Consider the following 24,843-nt stretch of genomic DNA (forward strand, 5'->3'; position numbering starts at 1 on the left):
TTGACTTAAATTCAACATGTATTATGGGTATAGTTTCCTTAAAAACTTCAATTGATTTTAAAGTAAGACGAAATCAAACCGAGCAGAAAGCTAAAAAATGTTAGTTTGATTAATTTCTATAAACCTAATTGAAAAATAGAAATAAGAATTATATTTATCATGCTTTGCATAATATAAAATAAAGATTGAAATAAAGAAATTTTTACTTATATATATTCACTCGAAACATTTTCTTTATAAAATCGTTTCGGAGATTTGTAAAAATATTCAAACTTTTAATTGCCCGTATAGAAATATTTACTATTTCTATCAATAATGATAACCTTTTATTAAAAAACATATGTTAGTATTTATTAAATTTTGAAAAATGTAAGCATATGAAATGTATGATAAAAACTTTATTATATGGATAAAAATTATATTAGCATACGATGAACATTATATTTTCATATTTACTTAAGCATAATATAACCATGCATTTATAAACATGCATTCATACTTAAATATAAACATTCATTCATACTCGAAAATAAAGATTAATATGAAATATTGCCTCCCACACTTAAATTGGACCATGTCCTCGTAGGTGCAAAAATTTGATAATTTCATAAAGTAGGGGTCACATCTATTGAGAATAAAATGAGAGAAAACCGACTAAGGTGGTTTGGCCATGTGAGACGTAGAGCGCTTGATGCGCCGGTTAGGAGAACCGAAGAGTGGCAACGGGATGTAGTAGTGAGGGGTAGGGGAAGACCTAAGCAAACTTGGAGGAGGGTGATCGAGAGTGATATGATTTTACTGGGAACTAAGGAAAATATGGTAGTGGATAGGACGGAGTGGAGGGAGCGAATTTGTGTCGCTGACACGACTTGATTTAACGGTTTTATATGATGGTTCATATTAGCCGACCCCGAATCATTTCGGGACTAAGGTTTGTTGTTGTTGTTGTAGAATAGAGTACGAATTCAAACAAACGAAATAAAATAGATAATATTGTACCAAACATATTAAGCATAAATATAAAATATTGTACGAAACATGAAAATATGAAAATAACCAACGTCTAGTGGACGTGTGCTCCCCCCTCAAACTATGGATGTTTGCATCCACCGCATTGATCCTTGAACTCATTTGGCGATTGTCGGCAACAACTTCATCCAACCTTAAATTCATTTGACGGTTGTTTGCATTTACTTGATCTAAAACCCGTTGCCAACCCACATTGTCTTCAACATTAGCCCCAGCATTCACTCGTGGCTCTTCTTCTTCTTGCTCTTGCTCTTGCCCACCAACATTCTCCTCATCCTCTTCTTCGTCATCCTCAACCTCCTCTTGTGCACCTACACCATGTGAACTCGAAACACCGCCACCCGAACTAGCAAACAACCTCTAGTTCTATCCTCATAAGAGTTAAATACGGGTGGTCCTAGCTTAAGTACCAAATTTTCCCTTTGAAGTGCGGCAATATCCAAGAGAGGTAAACCAAAATTATGAGGAAGGTTTTGAAAATCCGCTAATTCACCCTTTGCTCCCAAAACAATTTCCGGTAATTAAATTACCCATAGGAACTTGCCTATTGTTGGAAACGGAAGCTCTGTGAAAATTATCGAAAATCATACCGATACTATCAATCCTCAAACTCTTAAAAATGCAATCAAGCACAAATAAATCTCGACTTTGCACTTTCGACCCTTCGACTCTACCAAATAGCGAATAGGATAGAAACTTGTGAAAATAAAAGACACAATTATCCTTGATTAATTTACTCGAAGTGTTTTTTGGACGAAAAACATCCAAATCCATCAAAGAGTGCCAAACCGTGTGGGTGTCAAATTTCTTTGGCTTATGATAAAAATCTTGTATAGGAAAACCAAACCATTCACCCATTTCTTCATACCCAACTTCAAATCTATTACCCGAATTTCTAAACGAAATCCTACCATGCCTCTTATCATATTGCAACGTCACTAAAAACTCTATAATAGCCGTCTCAATATGCAGAAAATGCATCCTTGCAAATTTCTTCCAAACAAGAACGGTTAAAAATTCGTCAATCCGCTTATAAAAGGATAAATCACTCATCGTATCAAAATCCAAAAATTGCATGTCGGTGAACTCCATATTGTTCCTGGAAAAATGCTTATATCGACGTCCTTCCACATCCGTCTCGATGTCGAAAGTCCCTCCATATTGGTCTCGTAATCTATTTGCTTGAGTTTTATGTGCAACTCTCTTTTTTCTAGGAATTTTTTGTTGAAAATTTGGTTAAGAAGTAGAGAGATTGAAGAAAATAAGAACAATGGTGTGATGAGTTTAGGGTTTGTGTTTGGAGAAGATGGTGAATAGGGAAAGATATATGGGGAAGATGAAAAATCTTTGTTTTGGGAAGAGTAAACGTATGTTGATTGGTGAAAGATGGAGGTGATGAATAAATATGATTGATGGGTAATGAATATAGAATAAGAAAAGGTTAATAATTAAGAGTTGGAATAGGAAGAGATGTAGATTTTAGTCCCATTTTCGACCAATTAAACGTGTGTCACGATCGAGATTCCTCGCGACGGACACTTTTTCAGGAAGAAAATTTCTCCCTGAATTGCCTGCATGCTGCTCGTTCGGAGATTTGTGAAATCCCTACCGAGATTCTGGACCTGTACACTAAAATCTGCATTTTTTTTACAATTTCAACTTTGAAAATTGATTTCTTCTTACATTTATGTTCCATTAATGCTATTTAATCCCTGAAACTTAAAAATAAAAACTGAGACGAACTCGCCGCTTGTCGAAGAATCGAACTTTTGAAAAGAATTCCACAACCCAATTTCCAATAATTGGGAATCGCGTGGATGAAAACTTTGCCCATCCTAAATTGTTAAAGTAGTGATTCATATCTTCGCTAATTCCGAGTTCATCATTTATGAAATCGTCCATGTACATCATGCCACAAAACATTACGTAACGGAAGTGCAGATAACGTCTTCCCTCGTCTTCATTGAAAATGGGGAACCATGCACCTTAACGTGATGAGATGTCAACACGTTTTCCGTGAAAGGATACATTTCTTCATTTGTTTTGGAGAAGAAGTCATGTTAAAATAATTTTTGGTGTCTGTAAACTTAAGAAAATTTTAAACAGAGAATTCAGAATTTCTGAAAGAGATGAAAAGATATGAAAATTCTAAATAAAACTTAAATTTATAGGCTTAAAAACCAAAAATTGTGACTTTTAAAATTCAAAAGGTGCCAAATTGGTACCTTTTGGCCAAAAATTAACCTTAAAAACTCGAATTTATGCATGTGAAAGCAGTTCCCTATCATTCATCTAGCACTAACATACATGCCTAAGCAATGGAATAGAAAGCTTTATCAAACACTTCATAAATTAATGTCATTCATTCATAAATAGAAATTAGAGAACTTACATAACTGGTCCCTACTGGCTGAACCTATTCAAAATGACTACTCACTCATGCTACTGAGTGAACAGTCTACTTCCATTCTACAGAGCTCCATCAATGAAGTCATCTTCCTCGAGAGCTCTTCTCTCTACCAAAAGGTCTATTTTTCAGTTCAACAAAAGATGAGATATCTCTCCTCTCCTTTCCCCACTACTTCTATTTAAGGGAAAAGAAAAGGTCAACACGGTACATAAAGTAACCGAGCAAATATTACAAAAACCAAGTAAATTGTTCACAAATCCTAGAATGCTAAAAGTGGTTAAGATCCTTTTGACCCTTGAACACTCAAGGCTCGAACTTTCATATCATCTTGCTACTTTTCTGCTCTTATCCGCCTTTCTGCCTGCTGCTCATGCCGCACCTGCCTTCCGTCCTGTCGCTGTCCATCATTAGAAATTCCAGCGTTAGACCTTCTTTATCTTTCCTTATCTGCACAAAAACACTTATAAGACCTTTCTTGTAATTTAACCCCCAAAACACCCTTAATTCATTATAAATAACATGTTAAATTGTAGTCAAATTCATGTCTAACAAATACCCCAAATTGAATCTTTTCTTGTCCTCAAGTAAACAACAGATAGAAAACAAGTTAACTATAGGGAAAGAGTTAGGAGTGAAAGAATACGAAAGAGGGGTTTTTGAGTGTTTCACGGAGAGGAAGAGATTATAACAGATCATTTTGTTCTCGGAAAATATCAACAGAAAAACGCACGTGTTAGATCGTGTAACCTACTCAAGAAATTCCTTAAAGCTTAAAGTTAGACTTCAATTTTACAATGAACAACCTAAAATAGGTAGAACTACTAGCTTTGATTCCCGATTTAAATATCAAAAGACCATTCGGGATACGTAGGAAGCTTGATAGAATTATTCAGTCCAAACCAAATAAATAAATAAGTTTTTTTTAGTCTGAATAAATTTTCCTTTTAGACTGTTAAAAGTTCGTTATGACAGTGTTTGCATCTAAAATTTTAGTGACAAGTGTGTTATGTGTCCTATTGAATATATGCAGTTAAATGTTGTAATTTAGTGATTACTCATGTTAGATATCAACCTTGACTTATCTATGCCTATGACAACCAGACCGACTATCAAGTAAGTCCTTTTACTATCTCTTTCGATTCTGCAATAGTATTTCTCTGCATTTATGAATGTATTTAGACCATGTCTTTGCTGTAGTATTTGAAGCATCTCCACCCAAGGGCTCACCCTATATTTGAGAGGTATGGCTTGCTTTTGGAGATTAGATTTGTCGAGGCTTTTGCATTTTTTACTATTATATCTTTACCAGCTTACAACATGCTATCAATTTTGTTTTCTTCTTCTGCAGTTGGTTCAATGGCCATTCACCAAATTTTGAATTTTTTTTAAAAGATTGGACAGACGAAGCTTTTTGTGGAGTTGAAGCGCGATTGAATTCAAACAGATGTCGAAGGTTGTCTATGATAATTGCGGAATCTAGGATGCAATATTTTTTTAATAGTATGTTATTTATAAATTAGGCAAATTTCTTATTGTTCAGGCACTTTGACTGGTTGTATTAGAAATTTCTAGGTTTTTTTATTGTAGAAGTTGCAAACATTTAACTATACCTTGTAGGAATTCATTTCAATAATGTTGAAATATATTGAAACTAGGTTAGTTTTGTTTTTCCTCCATTCTCCAAATGTTTTCATTTTCCAGCTGTGTTGATACGGATATAATGACAATTATGTGTCTTGGATTCGGATCCAGGTCAAAATTTTATGTAAATTTTTTTTAGACAAAAGAATTCAGAACCTCCTATCGAATTAATTCTAATTCTAGCCTTAGATTAATTCGTTGATGTTTTTTCCACTGGAATTTATAGGAGATACTATTCCTTCGGTCGATTGAGTGGTGAGCTGTCAGGATTCTTAGGTTTATCATTCGGCTGGATATCAGGTGAGTGGTAATTATAGTATATGACACTAATTGACTGAAACCTCCGACTTTAAACTGTTTATCAAAATTGACATTTGATTATATGTTCCTTTTATAAAAGCGTACATTTTGAACCTTCTGTTTACTAAATATCCTTAGTATTAGAGCGTATATTCTGGGAACAGGCCCTTCATATTTGATTCGTTTTATTACCAGTTATAAAGAAGTTATTAAAATTTGATTTGATATATTATCTGTACTTTCTGATACGCGATTTATCGCCGTTATTACTTTTATTTTAGAAATCTGATAAATTGTTCAATCAGTCATGATTCTCTGATTTATATATGTATACTATATGTTTTCAAACTGGTACAAGTGCTCAGTATATCTGTATCTATTATCTGGCCCCTCACCGATCTTCATAACATTAGGACTTTGCATTTGTCTTCGAGTCATGATGTCAGTTGTCAGTTTTGTCGTCAGTTGTGTCAACATTAGAATCATGCATAAGATCAGTGAAGGCAATTATCTGTTATCTGTATCTGTTATTGGTAGCGTTCTTACCATTTATCTGGCTCTGGTGGTGTGCAGTATCACCACTCTGTTACACTGTACCATGTGTTTTGAAGCTTTTGCCTTATTTTCTGATTATTCTAATTTTTGATATTTTGAAAGGCTTTAGTATTATGTTTGACAATTGATTACCAGTATTTGAATTGATTATATTATTTTGACCCTTTGGTTTAACTAATTTTGAAATATTACATTTTGAACTATATTTGTCATAATTTAAAAGTATCAGCCTGCCTACCTGTTCCTTATCTGTTGTGTGCTATAACTACTGCTCACTGAGGTTTTCGCTCGTATAGACAAAAATCTCATACCACGTTGAATCTTTCTTTTTCAGATTAAGGTCCATGTTCGTGAGGTAACCCTTGGATTGATGTTGAAAGAGATTGCCTAATAAATTAGCTTTATATTATCTTTGGAGACTTTTGATTATTGAGATTTGACTTGAATAATTAGGTTCCTTTAAGGTTCGTGATGTAATTTCAACGAATTTGGTATTCTGTTATTAAATTTTGGAATTTCCATTAGTTCAGAATTAAGGCTAGCATATGTTAAAGTTAATTTAATTTATGCGCCGGTCATGGCCTGGGTTGGGTCGTGACAAAGCGATCCGCCTTCGGTGAAAAAGACTCACTAAGGGATAAGTGTACCCCATCGTTATCAAGTAATAAAATTCTGGAAAGTCCAGGTATCGTCCACAGGATTTATTTCTGCAAGTATCAAGCTACTTGGTTTCAGGTGTTATCTAGGCTTAGGGGGGTTTGAGTTTATTTTTCTAAGTTAATCTACTCCTAGGTTGAATTTTACTATTCCTAGCTAAGTTATCTGATTCTAACTAAGTTATTCTACGCCTAATTAAGTTACTCTACCCCTAATTAAGTTAAACTACTCCTAAGTGATCTTTTACCAATGCAATTATCCGAAGGAACATGAAGGGATACGATGATAATGAAAATAGATTGTTTAAGCAATTGAATTAAAACCTAAGTCACTTGTGTCCGAGGCGATTAACCCGACCTATCCTCCTAAAGCCCCTAGTTCATGATTCCCTTATACACCGAAACTAGCTCTAAGGCTCAGCAATTTGGGCTTAATCTTCTATAGGGTCGTCAATCCTATAGGCACTGACTAGGTCAGATTCAGCTCGCATGTGCCAACTTGATTTTGGGATTATCGAATGAGTTAAACCAATCAGACAAAGCGTAAGACAAAGATTAAAGCATTAAAACAATTGAATGAACAAGAACTATAATATATATCAAAGATGAAAGTATTGTCACGAAGTTACAATTAGCCTAGGATTCATAATATGTATCAGAGGCTAGACAGAATATAAAAGAAGAAAAATCCCTTTCAGGGAACCTGTCTACCAATGCAGGCGTCTTCCTAGGACTTAAGGATGGAGCTTGAGCAATCCTCGGTGAACGGAGCTTCGGAGGTGTCTTCGATAGAGGTTTGAAGGATATGGAGGAGGTGGAGAAGATTTCTCAAGATGAAAAGCTAAGAAAATTACAAAGATAAAAGATGCCTAATTTACATTGGAAAAATCCTATTTATAGACGCGGCTCGGCCCCTTTTCTTGACCTATTTCGTGTCCTTATACAGGTAGGAAGTCGTGGGGTCCATCGTGGCGTCGTGGGGGCAGAATTGGTCTTTTTGACCAATTCCCACAGGTCTGCTCGTCGAGCAGGGCGAGCTGCTCGGCGAGCAGGCACTGCTCGTCGCGAGCAGGCCTCTGCCGGCCTGCTCGGCGAGCAAGCCTCCAGGGGCCTGCTCGGCGCGCTGTCAACGTGTTCTTCGCCCGAATTTATCCATGCGCACGCATAAAACTCCAGATAACATTAGTCCAAAGGCTAAATTGACCCGCCAATCGCTTATTTGAGCAAACGCTTCGTTTGGTGCGACTTTTGACGGATCAATTAGCTTTAAAAGATAACGGAATTATTATATGCATGCCAATTTGGCCGTATTTGCCTAAATTGATCACAAAACGAGCCTAAACAACGAAAAGTAAATAAAACATTTCCAATTTCTAACTAACTCACACAAAAGCATTTAAATGCGAGAATTGCTCGCTTATTAACTAAATAACGCTAAAACCTGTCCTAAAACCGTACCCAAAGATAGGGGGTTTTGACCTCTATCAAACCTCCTCGCACTTAAAACTTTACTTATCCCCAAGTAAACTAAAAAAAACTAAACCCGCGATCACAAACAAGCTAGAAAACCTCCCGGTTTGACTAGGTGTTTGACATAATTTCGAGCATCTGTAATCACATGCATTCGAAAATACAAAGTAGAGACACGATATCCAAAAGCCGGATTTCAATTATCATAGGTCATATGTTTTAAGCAAAAGGACACATGTTCAATTAAACGAGCTTGAGGGGATCGCCAAGTAAAACACCTCACTATAGGTAGTTCACTCATTTCACACAATTTTGGTGGCTAAAGTGTTTACTCTCGGCTTTTGTTCTTGCTTAGGATTTTGCACGTTCATCTGAGTTCCTCTACTATGCTATATGACTCCGATGATATCAAAAACAGCCTCGAATTGGGGTTGTAATGTGGTTAGAGGGTTAAAGGTACAACAAGGGTTAATAGTTCTAGCGCTAGAAAAACAAAGTTCAAATGGCTTTAGCAAATATGAAGTGACTGAGCTTTTTATTCATTCATTATTCTCTTTTTAGGATGTTGTCTTGAGACGTTTTGATTTTAAGAACTGGGGAATGAAGTTCTTCCCTTTTTTTTCGTCTCTCTTCTTTTCTTTTCTTTTTCTGTTTTTCTGTTTTCCTTTTTTTTTCTTTTTTTTCTGGGATAGTGATGCTCATTCACTTCTTAGCCTTTTGGCTTGCTACTATGATGCCATAAACAAAGACAAAGCGCTAGAATTTACAAAGGCTCGATGTGAGCTTTGCAGAAACTTTGGGTTAAGTAGCAAACCAAGTGATGGTTTGCAAAAATTGGGTTAGAATGAAAGAAAAATCTATAAACTACAAAAATATAGGCTCAAAGGGGCTTCCTAGAGTGGATGAAAAAGAGAAAATAAGGTAAAGAAAAGGGTTAATTCTAATGAGGCTGATTCATCGTTTATCATCTCAAATCATTGCATGTAGGTTCAACACAGTATTAGATGCAAAATCTGTAATCTTTCCACAAGTCAAAGCATTCACACAAAAATGTCAAGAAAAAGAGTTTTTTGATGTTCGCTCTTGGGCTCAAATTCAACTCACAATTCTTTGGGTTTCAATTTTGTGTTTACTAGTTCTCCCCAAACTCAAGTTTAACATCACATGCCTTCAATTCTTAAGTTATCTACCTAAGTAATGATTTTAGCATTTCTTCAAAAGTAGGGTCTAAATGCAAACTTTAGCTCATGCTTTTACAGATACAATGATTGTGTCCTATACCTAAACTAGTTGTCATGCAATCTTAGATTCGGTTCTCAGCCCTCAAGGACAAATAACAAAGTTTAGATTCGAAGGAGGTTCACGATTTTAGGTCCTAAACATGCAAAACATAAATAAAACCCGAAAGACGCAAAACTAAACTAGACACGACGCAACAAAAATTTAAAAATTATACAATTTTTGTAAATTTGTCTACCCCTCCTCCTCACACTAAAAATATGCAATAAGTTCCAACATTGTATCACAAACCATAAAGTACAAGTGCAAAAATTTAGGGTGGAGAAGACAACTTACTGATTTTATCGCAATCGCAAAAAATTTGATGATTTGCGGTGCCAATTTTTTTTTTATATTTTATTTTAAACCTGAACACTTAAAAAAAATAAAAATAAAAATAAAATAAAAGAAAAGAAAACTAAACAACTAAAAAAATATTTATTTTTTTATTTTTTTTATTTTTTTTTAATTTTTTTTAAACGACACTTTTAAAAAAACGTAAAAGAAAACTAAAAAGACTAAACTAAAAGATATATGTATAATCTAAATAAAATAAACCTGAAAAGTTTTATTAAAACTTGGGTTGCCTCCCAAGAAGCGCTATGTTATAGTCGGTGAGCTCGACATAGAATTCCCGCCTAGGTGTATGCTTCTACTCGCGTTAGGAACTCGAACTCCTTAATAAATAATCCGTACCTACAAAACGGATTAAGAGCCTAAGTTTAATGAAAGTAGGAGGCCGAATTTAAACATATTATGAAAAAGTTTGGTTTGCTCCCTTTTGGATTCTCTTGGTAGGTCGAAAAGAATGAAAACTTCTGAACAAGGAGAAAATCCAAACTTTTCTAACTTTTGAGGAAAAGGTAGTTGATATACATAAGCTTCGATTTGATCATTTATTTCTATCAGATGATTTAGAATTTCAGATTTTGAACCGGGGTTGCTTACCGCTTCCGGTTCTTCACTTACCTCGAGTGATGCATGTGATAGTGGACTTGGTTCTACCTTTTTGTCATTCCTCAAAGAGATGGTTTGAGCTGATTCCCTTTGTGGGATTTCTATGTTTTCCTTTATGCCTTGGAGACCATCTCGGGATTGCTTTTGCATCTCTTGGTTTATTTGAGCCAATTGGTTGCTCAAGTCCTTGCAAACCTCCTCGTTGATTGTAAGTCGGGCTGATATTCCTTTCAAAAGGGACAACACCTCATCTCGTTAGCTAGAGGGTTGTGGAGGAACTTGGCTTACTTGTTCGTAAGGGAACATTCCCAATTCGTTTTCCCTGTGCTCATTAACAAACCTATTTGGAGGCCTAAACATGTTAGGGTTCCCGTAGGACAGATTTGAGTGTTGAGGTCTCCTCCAATCACTACCATAAAAGCTGTAAGAATTGGGGTTAGAATTATACCTTTGGTGATTACCCACAAAACTTACACTTTCATTGGTGTTGAGGCTCAGTTTCGCCATCAAGATATCCATTTTCTTATTTAACTCGACCATGGAGGGATTGGGAGCCTCATTCTCCAGGGCATGAACGTATTGTCTTGATGGGATAGTAAACTTTTGAGCTTGCCACTCGACTCTTTCTTGCCAATTCATTGATCAGAGAATGCTGAGAAAAAAGTGAAGTTCTAGCACAAAAGTTGATAAGTAAAAGTATATAGTTATGAATAAATACAAAAGATATGAACAAGTATAGAAGCTATAAAGATTATATATCAACAAGTATAGAGAATAAGAATAAAGAATTATGTATAAACAAGTATAAACGACATAAACAAGGATATTCACAAAAAGAATCGTATATAAACAAGTGTATGTATAAACAAGTGTATGTATAAACAGGTATATGTATAAACAAGTATAAACGATATAAACAAGGATATTTACAAAAAGAATCGTATATAAGCAAGTGTATGTATAAGCAAGTATATGTATAAACAGGTATAAATATGAACAAGTATAAATATAAAAAAGTATTAACGGTTATAAACAAGTATAGATGATATTCACAGAGATATTCACAAAGGAATGCCTAAACTAACAAATCGACCTTTGGTTCGATATTGCAGAAGAAATAAATCCCCGGCAACGGCGCCAAAAACTTGATGCGCCTTCGGTGAAGAAGACTCACTAAGGGATAAGTGTACCCCGTCGTTATCAAGTAATAAAATTCTGAAAAGTCCAGGTATCGTCCACATGATTTATTTCTGCAAGTATCGAGCTACTTGGTTTCAGGTGTTATCTAGGCTTAGGCGGGTTTGAGTTTGTTTTTCTAAGTTAATCTACTCCTAGGTTGAATTATACTATTCCTAGCTAAGTTATCTAATTCTAACTAAGTTATTCTACGCCTAATTAAGTTACTCTACCCCTAATTAAGTTAAACTACTCATAAGTGATCTTTTACCAATGCAATTATCCGAAGGAACATGAAGGGATACGATGATAATGAAAATAGATTGTTTAAGCAATTGAATTAAAACCTAAGTCACTTGTGTCCGAGGCGATTAACCCGACCTATCCTCCTAAAGCCCCTAGTTTGTGATTCCCTTGTAAGGCCAGAACTAGCTCTAAGGCTCAGCAATTTGGGCTTAATCTTCTATAGGGTCGTCAATCCTATAGGCACTGACTAGGTCAGATTCAGCTCGCAATATGTGCCAACTTGATTTTGGGATTATCGAATGAGTTAAACCAATCAGACAAAGCATAAGACAAAGATTAAAGCATTAAAACAATTGAATGAACAAGAACTATACTATATATCAAAGATGAAAGTATTGTCACGAAGTTACAATGAGCCTAGGATTCATAACATGTATCAGAGGCTAGACAGAATATAAAAGAAGAAAAATCCCTTTCAGGGAACCTGTCTACCAATGTAGGCGTCTTTCTAGGACTTAAGGATGGAGCTTGAGCAATCCTCGGTGAACAGAGCTTCGGAGGTGTCTTCAATGGAGGTTTGAAGGATATGGAGGAGGTGGAGAGGATTTCTCAAGATGAAAAGCTAAGAAAATTACAAAGATAAAAGATGCCTAATTTACATTGGAAAAATCCTATTTATAGACGCGGCTCGGCCCCTTTTCTTGACCTATTTCGTGTCCTTATGCAGGTAGGAAGTCGTGGGGTCCATCGTGACGTCGTAAGAAACTTCTTGTTATAAAGTGTTTTGTCACCATCCTAGTCACAATAAGCCCGTCTTAATAAGTTTTTAGTGACAAAATTGTATTACCTCATAATTAGTTTTTAATTATTGTTACAACTATAATTTGTCATTAATCTAGAGGTTGCCAAGACTCGAACTCTCGATCGTTTGGTCCAAGCAATTCTAATACTATGTCATGGAACCGTTTGAACTAAAAGCTCAAGATGATTAAGGTTTAATCGTATATCTTATATTAATCTTTGACACATTCTAATCCCCAAATAAATATGAAAATTTGTAAATTGATTTCCAAAACAATAGATTAGTCTAATTTGATAAATATTACTGTCATTTTGGTTTTGTTTTTTCATTTTTTTTACTAATTGTAATTTTGTCATAATAAGTACATTAATTGCAAAAACAGTTATTTTATCGTATGAATGTTTCGTTACATCTTTATATATTTACTAGCAATAACCCCGTGCAATGCACGGATTTTATATTTTCATTATTAATTTTTATAATTAAATATATATATTTTATATTTGATAAAATTATAAATAATTTTGGAATTATAATTTTTCCAATCTGTTTTAAAAAGACATTACACATTATTATTTTCCAAAAGTATATAAGAAGCAATATAAAAAATTTCTTGGAATTACTTTTTGCAAAAATGTGCGGTAAATAGTATATTGAGACTCGTAAATAATATTGTTTAGGTGTTGTTGCCCAATGACCATGAAATAATGATGGAAATAACTTGGCATTTTCATAAATAGCGGAATATATAAATCTAATCATATATCTACATACAAACACTATCTAATAGTTAATATCTATTTTTAAAATTAATCCTCTTTATAGAATATAAAATTATTTAAACAGTTAAATATATATTCTTTTAATAATTTTTTCATATATATTTCCACGAGTTGGTTTGTCCGTACTTTGCCCTCTAATGGGAGTATGTATAATTCCATCGTTACTTCAGTATAACTTCAAAAGTTTCCGAAATGCATAAAAACAAATAAAAAAAAAATCAATTTAGCAATATCTTTATAAAATTACATCTAAGAAAATATGATTACTTTTTGTGTTAAGGTGCAAAAATATCTCCAACATTTTGGGTCAGGAATAATTTTACCTCTAACGTTTAAAATGGTGCATTTGTGCCCCTAAAGTTGGAAGTTAAGAGCAATTTTACCCCCTAATTTTGATAAATTGGGTCAATTTGAGAAATAATTCATCAAACTGTCTTATCGGTCATGAATCTTCTCATTTACACTTCACACGTGCATCATTTTATCAGTAACAAATAACAAACATATGTTGGGATGTAAAAAAAATATACTATCTTTTGTACGAATTAGACAAAATAATTCAAAAAATCCACCGAATTTATAAATGTTAAACTCCAATTCTATTATTAAATTACAAAAAAAAACATGAAATCCTTTTTTCTAGAACAAATTGATATGTAATTGGTGCAAAATAAGGAACAAAAATATATGTGTTTTATGGAAAAAAATCCTCTGTCCCGAATTCCCTGTCCCCTTCTCTGTCCCCATTCAAATTTTGACACGTGTCCCTTTAACTACACTTTAACAAAAGTTAAGTATATCTAACCATAGTTAGTAACAATAAAGTAAGATAAAAGGGACACGTGTCAAAAATTGAATGGGGGATAGAGAAGGGGACAGAGAATTCGGGACAGAGGATTTTTTTCCGTGTTTTATAATAGGTCTGAAATTGACCCGATTTATCAACTTTGGGGGTAAAATTGCTCTTGGCTACAAACGTTATGGGTACAACTTTGCCAAATTTGAAACTGTCTAAACGTCTATATGGGTCAAAATGAACATGTTTACCAACTTTAAGGGTCCAATTGGCCCTTAATTCGTAAATTCAAGTGAGTCAAACTAAAATGATTTGTAATTAGTTTTTTTTGATAATTTTTCTATTCCGTAGCAATTGCTAAGAGTGACATCAAGTAGTTGAAAGCACAATTTCTGACCTCAAAACAGAAGAATAACAAATAAAGAATGTGTTCATGCAGGTTTTGGATCTTGATTCCTGCTTAGACCATTTTTAAACCTATGCAAATTTCTACCAACTTAAATTATTAAATACTACCTTCTAATAGGTGCCATGGGAAATGTAACTTCCATATTTACACGGATATAATGGAACTTTATAAACTATCAAGAATAGAATTATTAAATCAGATAACAAATGAATGAACATCAACACTTGATTAATTTCGTATCAATTGTTATTAATATAAATAACCAACAAAAAATATTTGAAACTGGTTCAGTTTATTGACAAACTTGTTTGGACTGAATTATGTAATAGTTAAATAACAATTAAACTAAATGTGTTTAAAACTAGTGTTGAACGCTGTGTAATGCGCAAAATGTATAATATTTTATTAAAAAAATATTGCATGGATGTATAATATTTTATAGAAAAAAAAGTATTGCTAAAAAAATATTCCACAGCATTTATAATCTCTTATAAAAGAATAATTATTGCAGCTTTTTATTCTTGATGCAGAAAGAAATTGGTAAAATATTGCCTTACTTTATTAGATAGTAATCAATGCTATTTATACACAGTTGAAGGCTAAAATAACAAATTTACAACTAAAAGCCTAAATACACGGGAATCAAGTGCAAGTGGGTGTAGGTGAGCTCACATTCAATAAATATCTTAACACCCCCCTCTCAAGATGGAGGCCGTGATGAAACGAGTCCCATCTTGGACAAAAAAATATTAAGATGAGGAGCTGACAATGGTTTGGTGAAGATATCGGCGAGTTGAAGTTTGGTTGAAATATGCGGGGTGGATAAGAAACCCATGGTGATGTGATCACGAACAATGTGACAATCAATGTCCAAATGTTTTGTTCGTTCGTGAAAAACAGGGTTAGAGGCAATGTGAATGGCGGCTTCACTATCGCAATAAAGAGTGATAGGAAGCGCAAGTGGAATTTGGAAAACCTGTAATAAGTAAGAAATCCATTTGATTTCACAAAAAGTACTAGCCATACTTCGATATTCGGCTTCAGCAGAAGACCGACTGACAGTAGCTTGTTTCTTGGCTTTCCAGAAAATAAGCGAATTCCCTAAGAAGATGCAATATCCGCTAACAGAGCGTCTTGTCTCACGACATCGGCCCCAATCAGCATCGCAGTACCCTGTTAGTTGTAAATTGTTTGTAGAGCTGTAAAATAAACCATAAGTCAGAGTATGTTTAAGATACTTTATAAGATGGAGGGCTGCATCCATATGGTGAGAGCACGGAGTGTGCATAAACTGACTTAGTTGTTGGACTGCAAATCCAATATCTGGACGGGTAAAATTAAGATAAAGAAGACGACCTATAAACCGGCGATATTCGTCGGGTTTTGGATAAATAGATCCCACAGAAGGATCTAAAATAATATCAGGTCGCATGGGACAAAGGGTAGTCGAAGATTGTTCAAGACCAGCGTTTAGAATCAAATCAGAAATATATTTACGTTGTGACAAAAAAAATACCATCTGTAGTTCTTGATATTTCGATACCAAGAAAATATTTAGCTGAACCTAAATCTTTAATGGTAAAAAGAGTATGTAGATGCTGTTTAACATCATTAATAGCAACTTCAGAATTGCCCGTGATAAGGACATCATCAACGTAGACAATAAGACCAAGAAATATATCCGTGGTGGTATATGCGAAAAGACAATGATCTGAAGCTGCTTGTATGAAACCAAAAGAAAGTATTTGAGATGTAAATTCCTTGTTCCATTGTCGACCGGCTTGCTTAAGGCCGTATAAGGATTTTTTGAGTTTGCATACTTGACCAGGAATAGCCTTAGTGTACCCTTGTGGTGGAGATAAGTAAATGTCCTCATCAACAAACCCGTGAACGTAAGCATTGTTAATATCTATTTGATGGATGGGCCAAGACTTAGCAGCGGCAATAGTGAACAATAAACGAACTGTGACCACTTTAGCTATGGGAGAGAAACTCTCAACATAATCAATGTCATGAATTTGATTATAACCCCGAGCTACAAGCCGAGCCTTGTACCTGTCAACTGACCCATCGGGATTACGTTTGATACGGAAAACCCATTTGGTAGAAATAGGTTTTTTTCCTTTTGGAAGGGAAACAATTTCCCATGTATCATTTGCCTCAAGGGCTTGTAACTCAGTGTCCATGGCAAGTTGCCATTGAGGTTCCTGACTAGCTTGTAAAAATGTCTCGGGTTTCTTGGTTATGTCAAGTGTGGTGAGAAATGCATTATGCAATGTGTTAAAACTGGGTAATTGTGGAAGAGAAATGGGAGATGGGAAATACAAAGAAGGATTAAAAGAACTATGTGCTACAAAATCATGTAGCCATTGTGGTGGTTTAACATTTCTCCCACTCCTAGTTTGACATGTAGTCAGAGCCTGTGAGGTGACAATAGGTGGAACCAATAGTAGGGGAGGGTGCAGATGATGAAACATCTGGTGAAGAAGATTTGCTAGGTAGAGATAATGTAGGAGAAGATGGTATAGTAGGAGAAGTTGGATTTGTTATATTTGGACAGGAAATAGTGGAAGGAGATAGTGCAGCAATTGTAGAACTAATATGTGGTTGATCATTTTGATTAGTTGGATTAATGGGCCTTGTTGATGCAATTGGGAAGCTTGGGGATGAGGTAGAGTCATGTGATATGGAAGGAGAGGGTGAATGGAAGGAAATATTGTTATCATTTTATTTTGTGGGTTGATAGGAATAGGTATGGTGTGTGAGGAAGTAGTTAAAATATTTGGATTATGAGGAAATTGAGTATGAGAAGATGATATATTGTCAAACGGAAAAATATCCTCACAAAATATAACGTCACGTGTTATACAAATTTGACCACTTTGTGTATCATACACTTTGTAGGCTTTGTGATCAATGGCATATCCCACAAAAATACCATTAAGAGCACGGGGATCTAACTTATCACGAGTAGGATGTAAGTTAGAAAAATAACATTTACATCCAAAAACCTTCAAAAATTTATAATCGGGTATCTTAGAATATAATAATTGGTAAGGAGTTTTCCAATTTAAGATTTTAGTAGGTAGAATGTTAATTAAAAAAGTAGCTGTTAATAAGGCTTCTCCCCAAAAGGTTTTTGGTAATTTTGCTTGAAATAAGAGTGCTCTTGTAATCTCTAATAAATGTTTGTGTTTCCTCTCAACAATTCCATTTTGTTGAGGGGTATAAACACAAGATTTTTGATGGAGAATTCCTTTAGATTGGAAAAAATCCTTACAATTGTTATTTATAAACTCAGTACCGTGATCAGAACGTATGTTCTGAACTTTAGTTGAAAACTGAGTTTCAACCATATTTATGAAAAATTTTAAGGCATATATTACTTGAGTTTTATTTAGTAACAAAATTGTCCATGTAGTACGTGTGTAATCGTCTACAATGGTAAGAAAGTATTTAGCACCGCTAAGAGAAGTGAGTTTATACGGTCCCCAAACATCGACATGTATTAATTGAAATTTATGTGTAGTAGTTATACTTTTAGAAGTAAAAAGGAGTCTGTGTTGTTTGGCCATAGGACAAACATCACAAGTAATTTTATTAAATCTTCCATTTACAACAGGTATATGTTGCATTGCAGAAGCAGAAGCATGTCCAAGGCGGAGGTGCCATATAAGATCAACTACAGGATCGTTTACAAAATTACTGGAATGTAAAGAGGTAGTAAAATGTGCTGAAATATCAGTATCCCTACTACATTGAGCTAAGATATGTGGTATAAAGGAAGATGAGTTTAGTTCATAAAGTCCTTCATGATAAAATCCCACAGCAACAGGTTTATTAGAGGGATGGGCCTGCAGTAAACAAATATTAGGAAGAAACCTAACAACAAATTGAGAATCATGGATCAATTTTCGAACAGATAGTAGATTATGTTGAAAAGTGGGAACAGGAAGGACATTATGTATAAGCAAATCAGGTCCTAATAGAACAGAACCTATATGTTTAACCAATTTATTACTCCCATCAGGTAAGTGAACTTTATGATTAGGTGACACTGATTTATAAAATTGAAACAAATTAAGATCACCACACATATGTGATGTTGCACCTGTGTCAATTATCCAAATATTGGAACGTATAGCATGTTTAGTATTTGTATTAAAACAATTATTTATTAAGTGAGAGGAAGGAAGAGAGTTAATACCTGCATAACCAGAAAATCCAGAGAAAGAATGAGATTGATTTCCTGCATACTCTGTTGATCCCTTTCCCTTCATAACTTTCTGAATCTCTTTCTGAACATACTCAGCAAATCCAGGAGGGAGATTAGTATGAGTTCCTTCATCAAAATTATCCATTGGAGTTTCAAATTGAGCAGAAACAGCATTTGCCTTGGCTTTGTTATGTAATTTAAAACAAGATTCCTTCTCGTGTCCTTGTTTGAAATCACTTATCTCTCTTTTGAGTTGATATAGAAGTGGTCCGTTTGATGCACCGAATCTCTGCTCCAACTCTTTCCAAAGTTCTCTGGCTGAAGTTGTGAAGATGAATGCCTCAACCAGATCGCGTGCAATGGAGTTCAGAATCCACGAAATCACCATAGAGTCAACTCGTTTCCAGTGTGAATACATGAGTGAGCCTTGAGTAGGCTGAAAATCATCACATAATATGTAGTTCAACTTCTCCTTAGTTGATAAGGCTAAAATTATGGCTCTGGTCCAAGAAACGTAGTTTTTTTCGTCCAACGGAACAGTAACTAGGCTTACTCCAGGATTATCAGCCGTAGTAAGCTGATACTGGAAAGATATCTTGTTATCAGTATGAAGAGAAGAAAAATCAACAGGAGGAACCTGACTGTTATGCTTCTTCTTCTGCGATTGAGTTGGAGGTCGATTCGATGGAATCGGTAAAACTTGAGCCGGAATCGGTCCTTCCACCGATGATTTTCCAGCAACCGATCTAACAGGTGAACGAGGTGAAGAATCTGATGAAACCTCTTCATCCTCAAAGCTAACTCGATCAAAACCAGCAAGATCCGCCATTGTTGAGAAGTGCAGGGGAAAGCAGAAAAAAAAATCCAGAGAAGAGAGATTGTGATTTAGGTCAGGAAAGAGTAAAGCAAGAACAGGGAAGAAAGGATGATTCGCAAAATTTTATTGAGCCTTGTGCTCTGATACCATGCAGAAAGAAATTGGTAAAATATTGCCTTACTTTATTAGATAGTAATCAATGCTATTTATACACAGTTGAATGCTAAAATAACAAATTTACAACTGAAAGCCTAAATACACGGGAATCAAGTGCAAGTGGGTGTAGGTGAGCTCACATTCAATAAATATCTTAACACTTGAATTCATTTACATATTTACATGTTCTCTCTTCCTTATCATAACTAAAAGTTTTCAATCCTTCACATGCAATTATCCATGACTAAATATCTATTATTATAACTTAAACTGGTCGTGGATAGATTGAAGCAGAAATAAAGTTCAATCATGAACTTTCAACTTTTCCTCAACATGTGTTTTAATTCTATTATCCTATTAACTAACCAGCATAAAAAGTAAACATAAAATGTTAATAATTCTTATATATTAAGTAATTTACTACTCTGAGATATAAATACCTTAAATTGCGAATTGAATGACATTGAGATAACTCAATGAGTATACACATTGTTACTTTCTGTATTTAAGAATACAATCATTCTCAGCAAATAACATTCCCAGTTTTTTTTCCCAAGTGAGCCTTGTCATAAAAATTACTTTGAATACAATTTCCATTGTATAAGAAAATGTTTTTTTCACACAATTGGATGGTTGATTTAGTTTAATCCTAGCATTGCATTTGATGTAAATCAATCTCGTGCCTAAAAAGCCTCTCCGTTCTTCATTTAAGATACACATGCCTTAGACTCTGCCATCAATATAATATATTTCATTATTTATACCATAAATAACGCATTGTATGATAATCACAGTTAACTAATATATATCTTAACTATAAAACATCCAAATGAGAAATTCATTAGCAATTGCAAGCTTCTATTTCCACAAGTTTTTTATTAGTTAAAAAGGAATTAGGCTGCCAAAAGTTTCAGAAAAGTGCAATTTCACTATATCAACCACACATGCTTTCAACTTATATTCAAGCAAGTTCAACTAAAAATGAATCAAAACAGAGATATGAAAAATGAAAACTACAAAAGAAGTAAAGACATAATTACTGGAAGAGACGGAAGGAAACAGAGAAGATAGTCCATGAAGATGAAGTATAAACCACTTGCAAAAGTCTCAAAATCAATTATACATTTTAATGTCAACTCCACCTTCCATGAACTTTCCTAGAACTTCTTATATCTATTAAATTGCAAAAGAAGGTTGGTTATTATGTATCCAACGGAAACTCAAATTCATTAGATAGAAACATTTGTTAAAGTTTTAAAAGTAAACCAATATAGAGACCTACTAACAGAAAAGCCAAAAAAAAAATAAAAAACTTAACTGGGTAACAGAGAACTTCTGACTATAATAGACTATATGTTTAACCCAGGAAAAACAAATTAAAAAAAAATTGAACATGTACATCAGTACCATGGTAGATCAAACCCATAGTAGAAGAGAGAGCAAACCCATAGAAAGTACAATAAAGATGGAAAATTGTGGAATGCATGATCATAATTTGTTATTTGAAGGGAAGAATGCTATTTGATATTAAATGTACTTTATCCATACGAGAGAGGGAAAATATAGAGATGAAAATACCTGGCCATACAACCAATCGTTGTTAAAGGTGTAGTTTCTAATTTAAGCAACAACCTAGTTCAGGAGCAATTAGAACATATGATTTGAAATTACAGACCTGATTTTCACTGAGGTAAAAGACAGACTATAGTAATTCACTGTAAGAAATAGTACAGTTGCACGAAGATCTCAGATAAAATGAAAACCCAAAATAAGAATGAAAAACATGGTGAAATTGACAGGCATTTTAAGCAGGTGAAGTAGAGGATAGTAGAAAACACATACAAAATTAAGAAAAAATTAAATTAAAAAAGAATTAAACCCAACACATCGAGATGAAGAAAAAATCAAAATCCCTGCAAATGTTTACCTCTTCAGTAGAAAATTGTTCACTTGCCATTTTTGTTTATCTCCAAGCACTATCAATGAAAAAGGTGAGAGAATAGATTAGGTCAAGAAAAAATTAAAACTAAAGTATCGATAAAGGTAAGATAATCGATTAGCTGAAGAAAAAAATTAGATGAAAAAAAAAATTAAACCCAGAAAATAAATTAAACCCAAAGCATCGATTAGATGATGAAAAAATTAGATGAAGAAAAAATTATCTCTAAAGCATCGATTAAGAGAGATGATACCAGTAGAATAATGAGGGAGAGATCAGTTAACAGAGATGGAATAATGGATGGGTATAGCAATTGAGTGAGGATAGGGATGAGATGGAAGAAGTGGGTGAGTCTTAACCCGTAAAGAGAAATAGGAGAGAGAAAGCCACTGGTTGATAAAATATCAATTAAATAATTAATCTAAAATTATATAAAATTGACACATCAGCTAAATTATTATTAGTGTGACATGTGGCAAGTGAGGTTTCTGTTTTTATAGTAGTAATAGATGACAAAAATGACGTGGCAATTTGTTTTTATCATAATACGTATTAAGTTCTACTTTCTTGTGATAAATATTTCGACAAAATATTTTTTTCTCACGATTTCTTTTGGTTTTTTTTTTTACTTTTTTTACTAATTATTATTTGATCACAATAAATACATTAATTGTGATAAACAAATTATTTTTACGTATGAATTTTTGTCACAACCTTATGTATTTATGACAAAAATGTGTGACAATTTTTTTTGTCATAATATTGATTGACTGGTGCTTTATTGTGATAAATATTTGGACGAAATATTATTTTGTCATAATTTTGTTTGGAATTTTCACATTTTTTTACTAATTATTTTTTTGTCACAATAAGTACATTAATTGTGACAAAAATTATTTTGTCAGACGAATTTTCGTCACAATATTAGATATTTGTTGTAGTGAGGGTTCGGGATCAATGTGTCGCTTTTGTTATGAGACAAGCAAACGGGGACGCTCATTATTTTGTTAGGCAAGTTGAGTCTCGAGTGGGTTTTGTCGTGTCGTGTCCTCACCATCCTAATGTTTGTGTTTGATTTGGTTTGTTTGAAAACAAAAAAGCAAAAAACCACAGTGATTGAATCATCGAGTTTAGTAATAGATGTTAATATTTCATTTGACCTATGATGATAGTGTTTCAAACACCAGTATCAGTTGATTAAACAGCTACTCTAATGTTCTCACTTACAATAGGACCTGGCGCTCAATCTGGTGATTGAATCACATAGTTTTTTGAACACTGGTTTTGTACGTCTCTAACAACCGATATGAGGTTGGGCAACTTTTTTATTCGGGTTTTATTACGTTAAGCTCCATTCACTTATTACAAACTTTTTGGCTCTTTCGTATGAAATTACGGGCGTGCTAGAGAATTATATAGTATTCTCGAACTATGGAATGAAATTGAGTGCGCTTTCTAACTTTTACGTAACAAACGATTGTAAGAAATAAAGAGAACGAAAATTTCTAAAGGATTCAATTATCAAAACGATACCGACCTTACATAAAATGATTAAAAAAACAAATAAAATAAAATTGTACTGGGAAATGAATGAACTTTGGATCTGAAAATTGAAACTAAGGGAATAACTGAAAATTATAAAAATGCTGAAGTCTAAAGATAATTTGCTAGAGTTATGTTTGGGTGTGTTTAGTTGTTTTATTGTTCGGTCCATTTTTTCATCGTGATTCCTTCCTTTAATAGACGTTGGGGTTAACTTCCTGCTTGCTTCCACTAATCCACGTTCTCTACCATATTGTGTAACGGTTCCATTTTGATTTCCATGATGAAGATAAACATATAAGACATGATTAAATTTTATGAGCATAAACATATATATTTTAGTCCTTCATCATCTGCAAAAATGCAATTGCTCTCCTTCTCTCTCCTTCATATAATATTTACCATGAAAACGCATTTTTATTTTCCAAAAAATAATACTCAATCTATTCCCTAATATAAGTCATTCTAGCAAATTAGTTTTTTCTCCAAATATAAGTCATTCTAGCTTTTCAAGAATTTTTTCTCCAAATATAAATCATTCTAGCAAATTAGTTTTTTCCCCAAAACAATACTCAATCCATTCCCTAATATAACCCTAATATAAGTCATTCTAGCAAACTCGTTTTTTCCCCAAATATAAGTCATTCTAGCTTTTCAAGAAATTTTTTTCCCAAATATAGGTAATTCTAGCAAATTAGTTTTTCCCAAAAAAAAATACTCAATCCATTTCCTAATATAAGTCATTCTAGCAAACTAGTTTTTTCTCCAAATATAAGTCATTCTAGCTTTTCAAGAATTTTTTTCCCAAATTTATTGGAATTTTAATAAAGACTTTGAAGATGTGGCATGTTATGAGCCCGTGTGCCATCTAATCTTTTGACATATTCCCGAATATTAAAACTCGTGTGACGACTCTGAAATAATTAATCTAACCTTAAAACATGATAAACGGGTTAGAGAAATAGTAAAAGCAATGCATACACTAGAAGTGACGCGCCAAGCGTCGTCCTTAACAATGGTAAGTGATGGTGTTATGTAAAAAATGGAATCATATTTACCGAAATTCAGAGACCTCCCGAGGATTAGGGTATTTCGGTCGCATCGGACGCTCACAGTGGTGACTCTGCTGGGGAATAAAGTAAATGACTTAAACAAGGTCTGACGATTAATGAACCTAAAATTGTCTTATATTAAAATACGTTTGTTGCATCACTTCACTACACTTGCACAGTTTGCACTACTACCCTTTTAGCCCTGTTTTATCGATGTGTACATTCCATACTTTCATGGAAGTATTGGGTGTACATATTTGCAAAACACTCATAGTTAGCCTTACAAATCGCTAGAACTCCTGAACGAGGATAGACATGGGCAAGAATATCATGCTATGAGAGCCTTTGAAAGTACCCCTAGCCAGGTCAGTCCCAAGATCATATAAACAACCATAGTAATTTCTCTTTAGGTTACCAAAACATGCATTTGGCTACTTTGAGAGATGAATTTATTTATCCCAGTTGATAAATAGATTAAACCAATTAGGAAAGATGAATTGACCATATCGAAATGGAGGAATAAGGTTGGAAGGGAATGCCATTATAAACGCGTTTGTTTCATCCTGTTATCTTTTTGCCTCATTTGTAATTGTAAATGTAATTTCCTTTTTTAC

The 24,843-nt window shown here is 34.0% G+C and overlaps 1 protein-coding gene across 3 annotated transcripts; it reads right to left on the minus strand.

The window, feature by feature from the left end:
• Positions 1–18,066: 18,066 nt before the first annotated feature.
• On the minus strand, positions 18,067–21,993 carry LOC136214076 (uncharacterized). 3 transcript variants are annotated; one of them, XM_066002861.1, is made up of 5 exons: positions 21,889–21,993; positions 21,624–21,672; positions 21,275–21,328; positions 18,715–19,520; positions 18,067–18,361 (listed from the first exon to the last, which is right to left on the minus strand). In XM_066002861.1, the coding sequence occupies exons 3-5, from the start codon at positions 21,280–21,282 to the stop codon at positions 18,348–18,350; spliced, it is 828 nt and encodes a 275-aa protein (XP_065858933.1). In that variant the 5' UTR covers positions 21,283–21,328; positions 21,624–21,672; positions 21,889–21,993; the 3' UTR covers positions 18,067–18,347. The 3 variants fall into 3 exon arrangements, with proteins under 3 accessions (XP_065858933.1, XP_065858932.1, XP_065858931.1); XM_066002860.1 differs by lacking the exon at positions 21,275–21,328 and having other exon boundaries at positions 18,715–20,426; XM_066002859.1 differs by having other exon boundaries at positions 18,715–21,328.
• Positions 21,994–24,843: the final 2,850 nt, after the last annotated feature.

This window comes from Euphorbia lathyris, chromosome 1 (assembly GCF_963576675.1).
Source record: "Euphorbia lathyris chromosome 1, ddEupLath1.1, whole genome shotgun sequence".
Taxonomy (NCBI): Eukaryota; Viridiplantae; Streptophyta; class Magnoliopsida; order Malpighiales; family Euphorbiaceae; genus Euphorbia; species Euphorbia lathyris.

Bases quoted from the DNA above. Each gene is read 5' to 3' on its own strand.
- LOC136214076 (XM_066002860.1), bottom strand. From the start codon at position 19,552: ATGGCGGATCTTGCTGGTTTTGATCGAGTTAGCTTTGAGGATGAAGAG.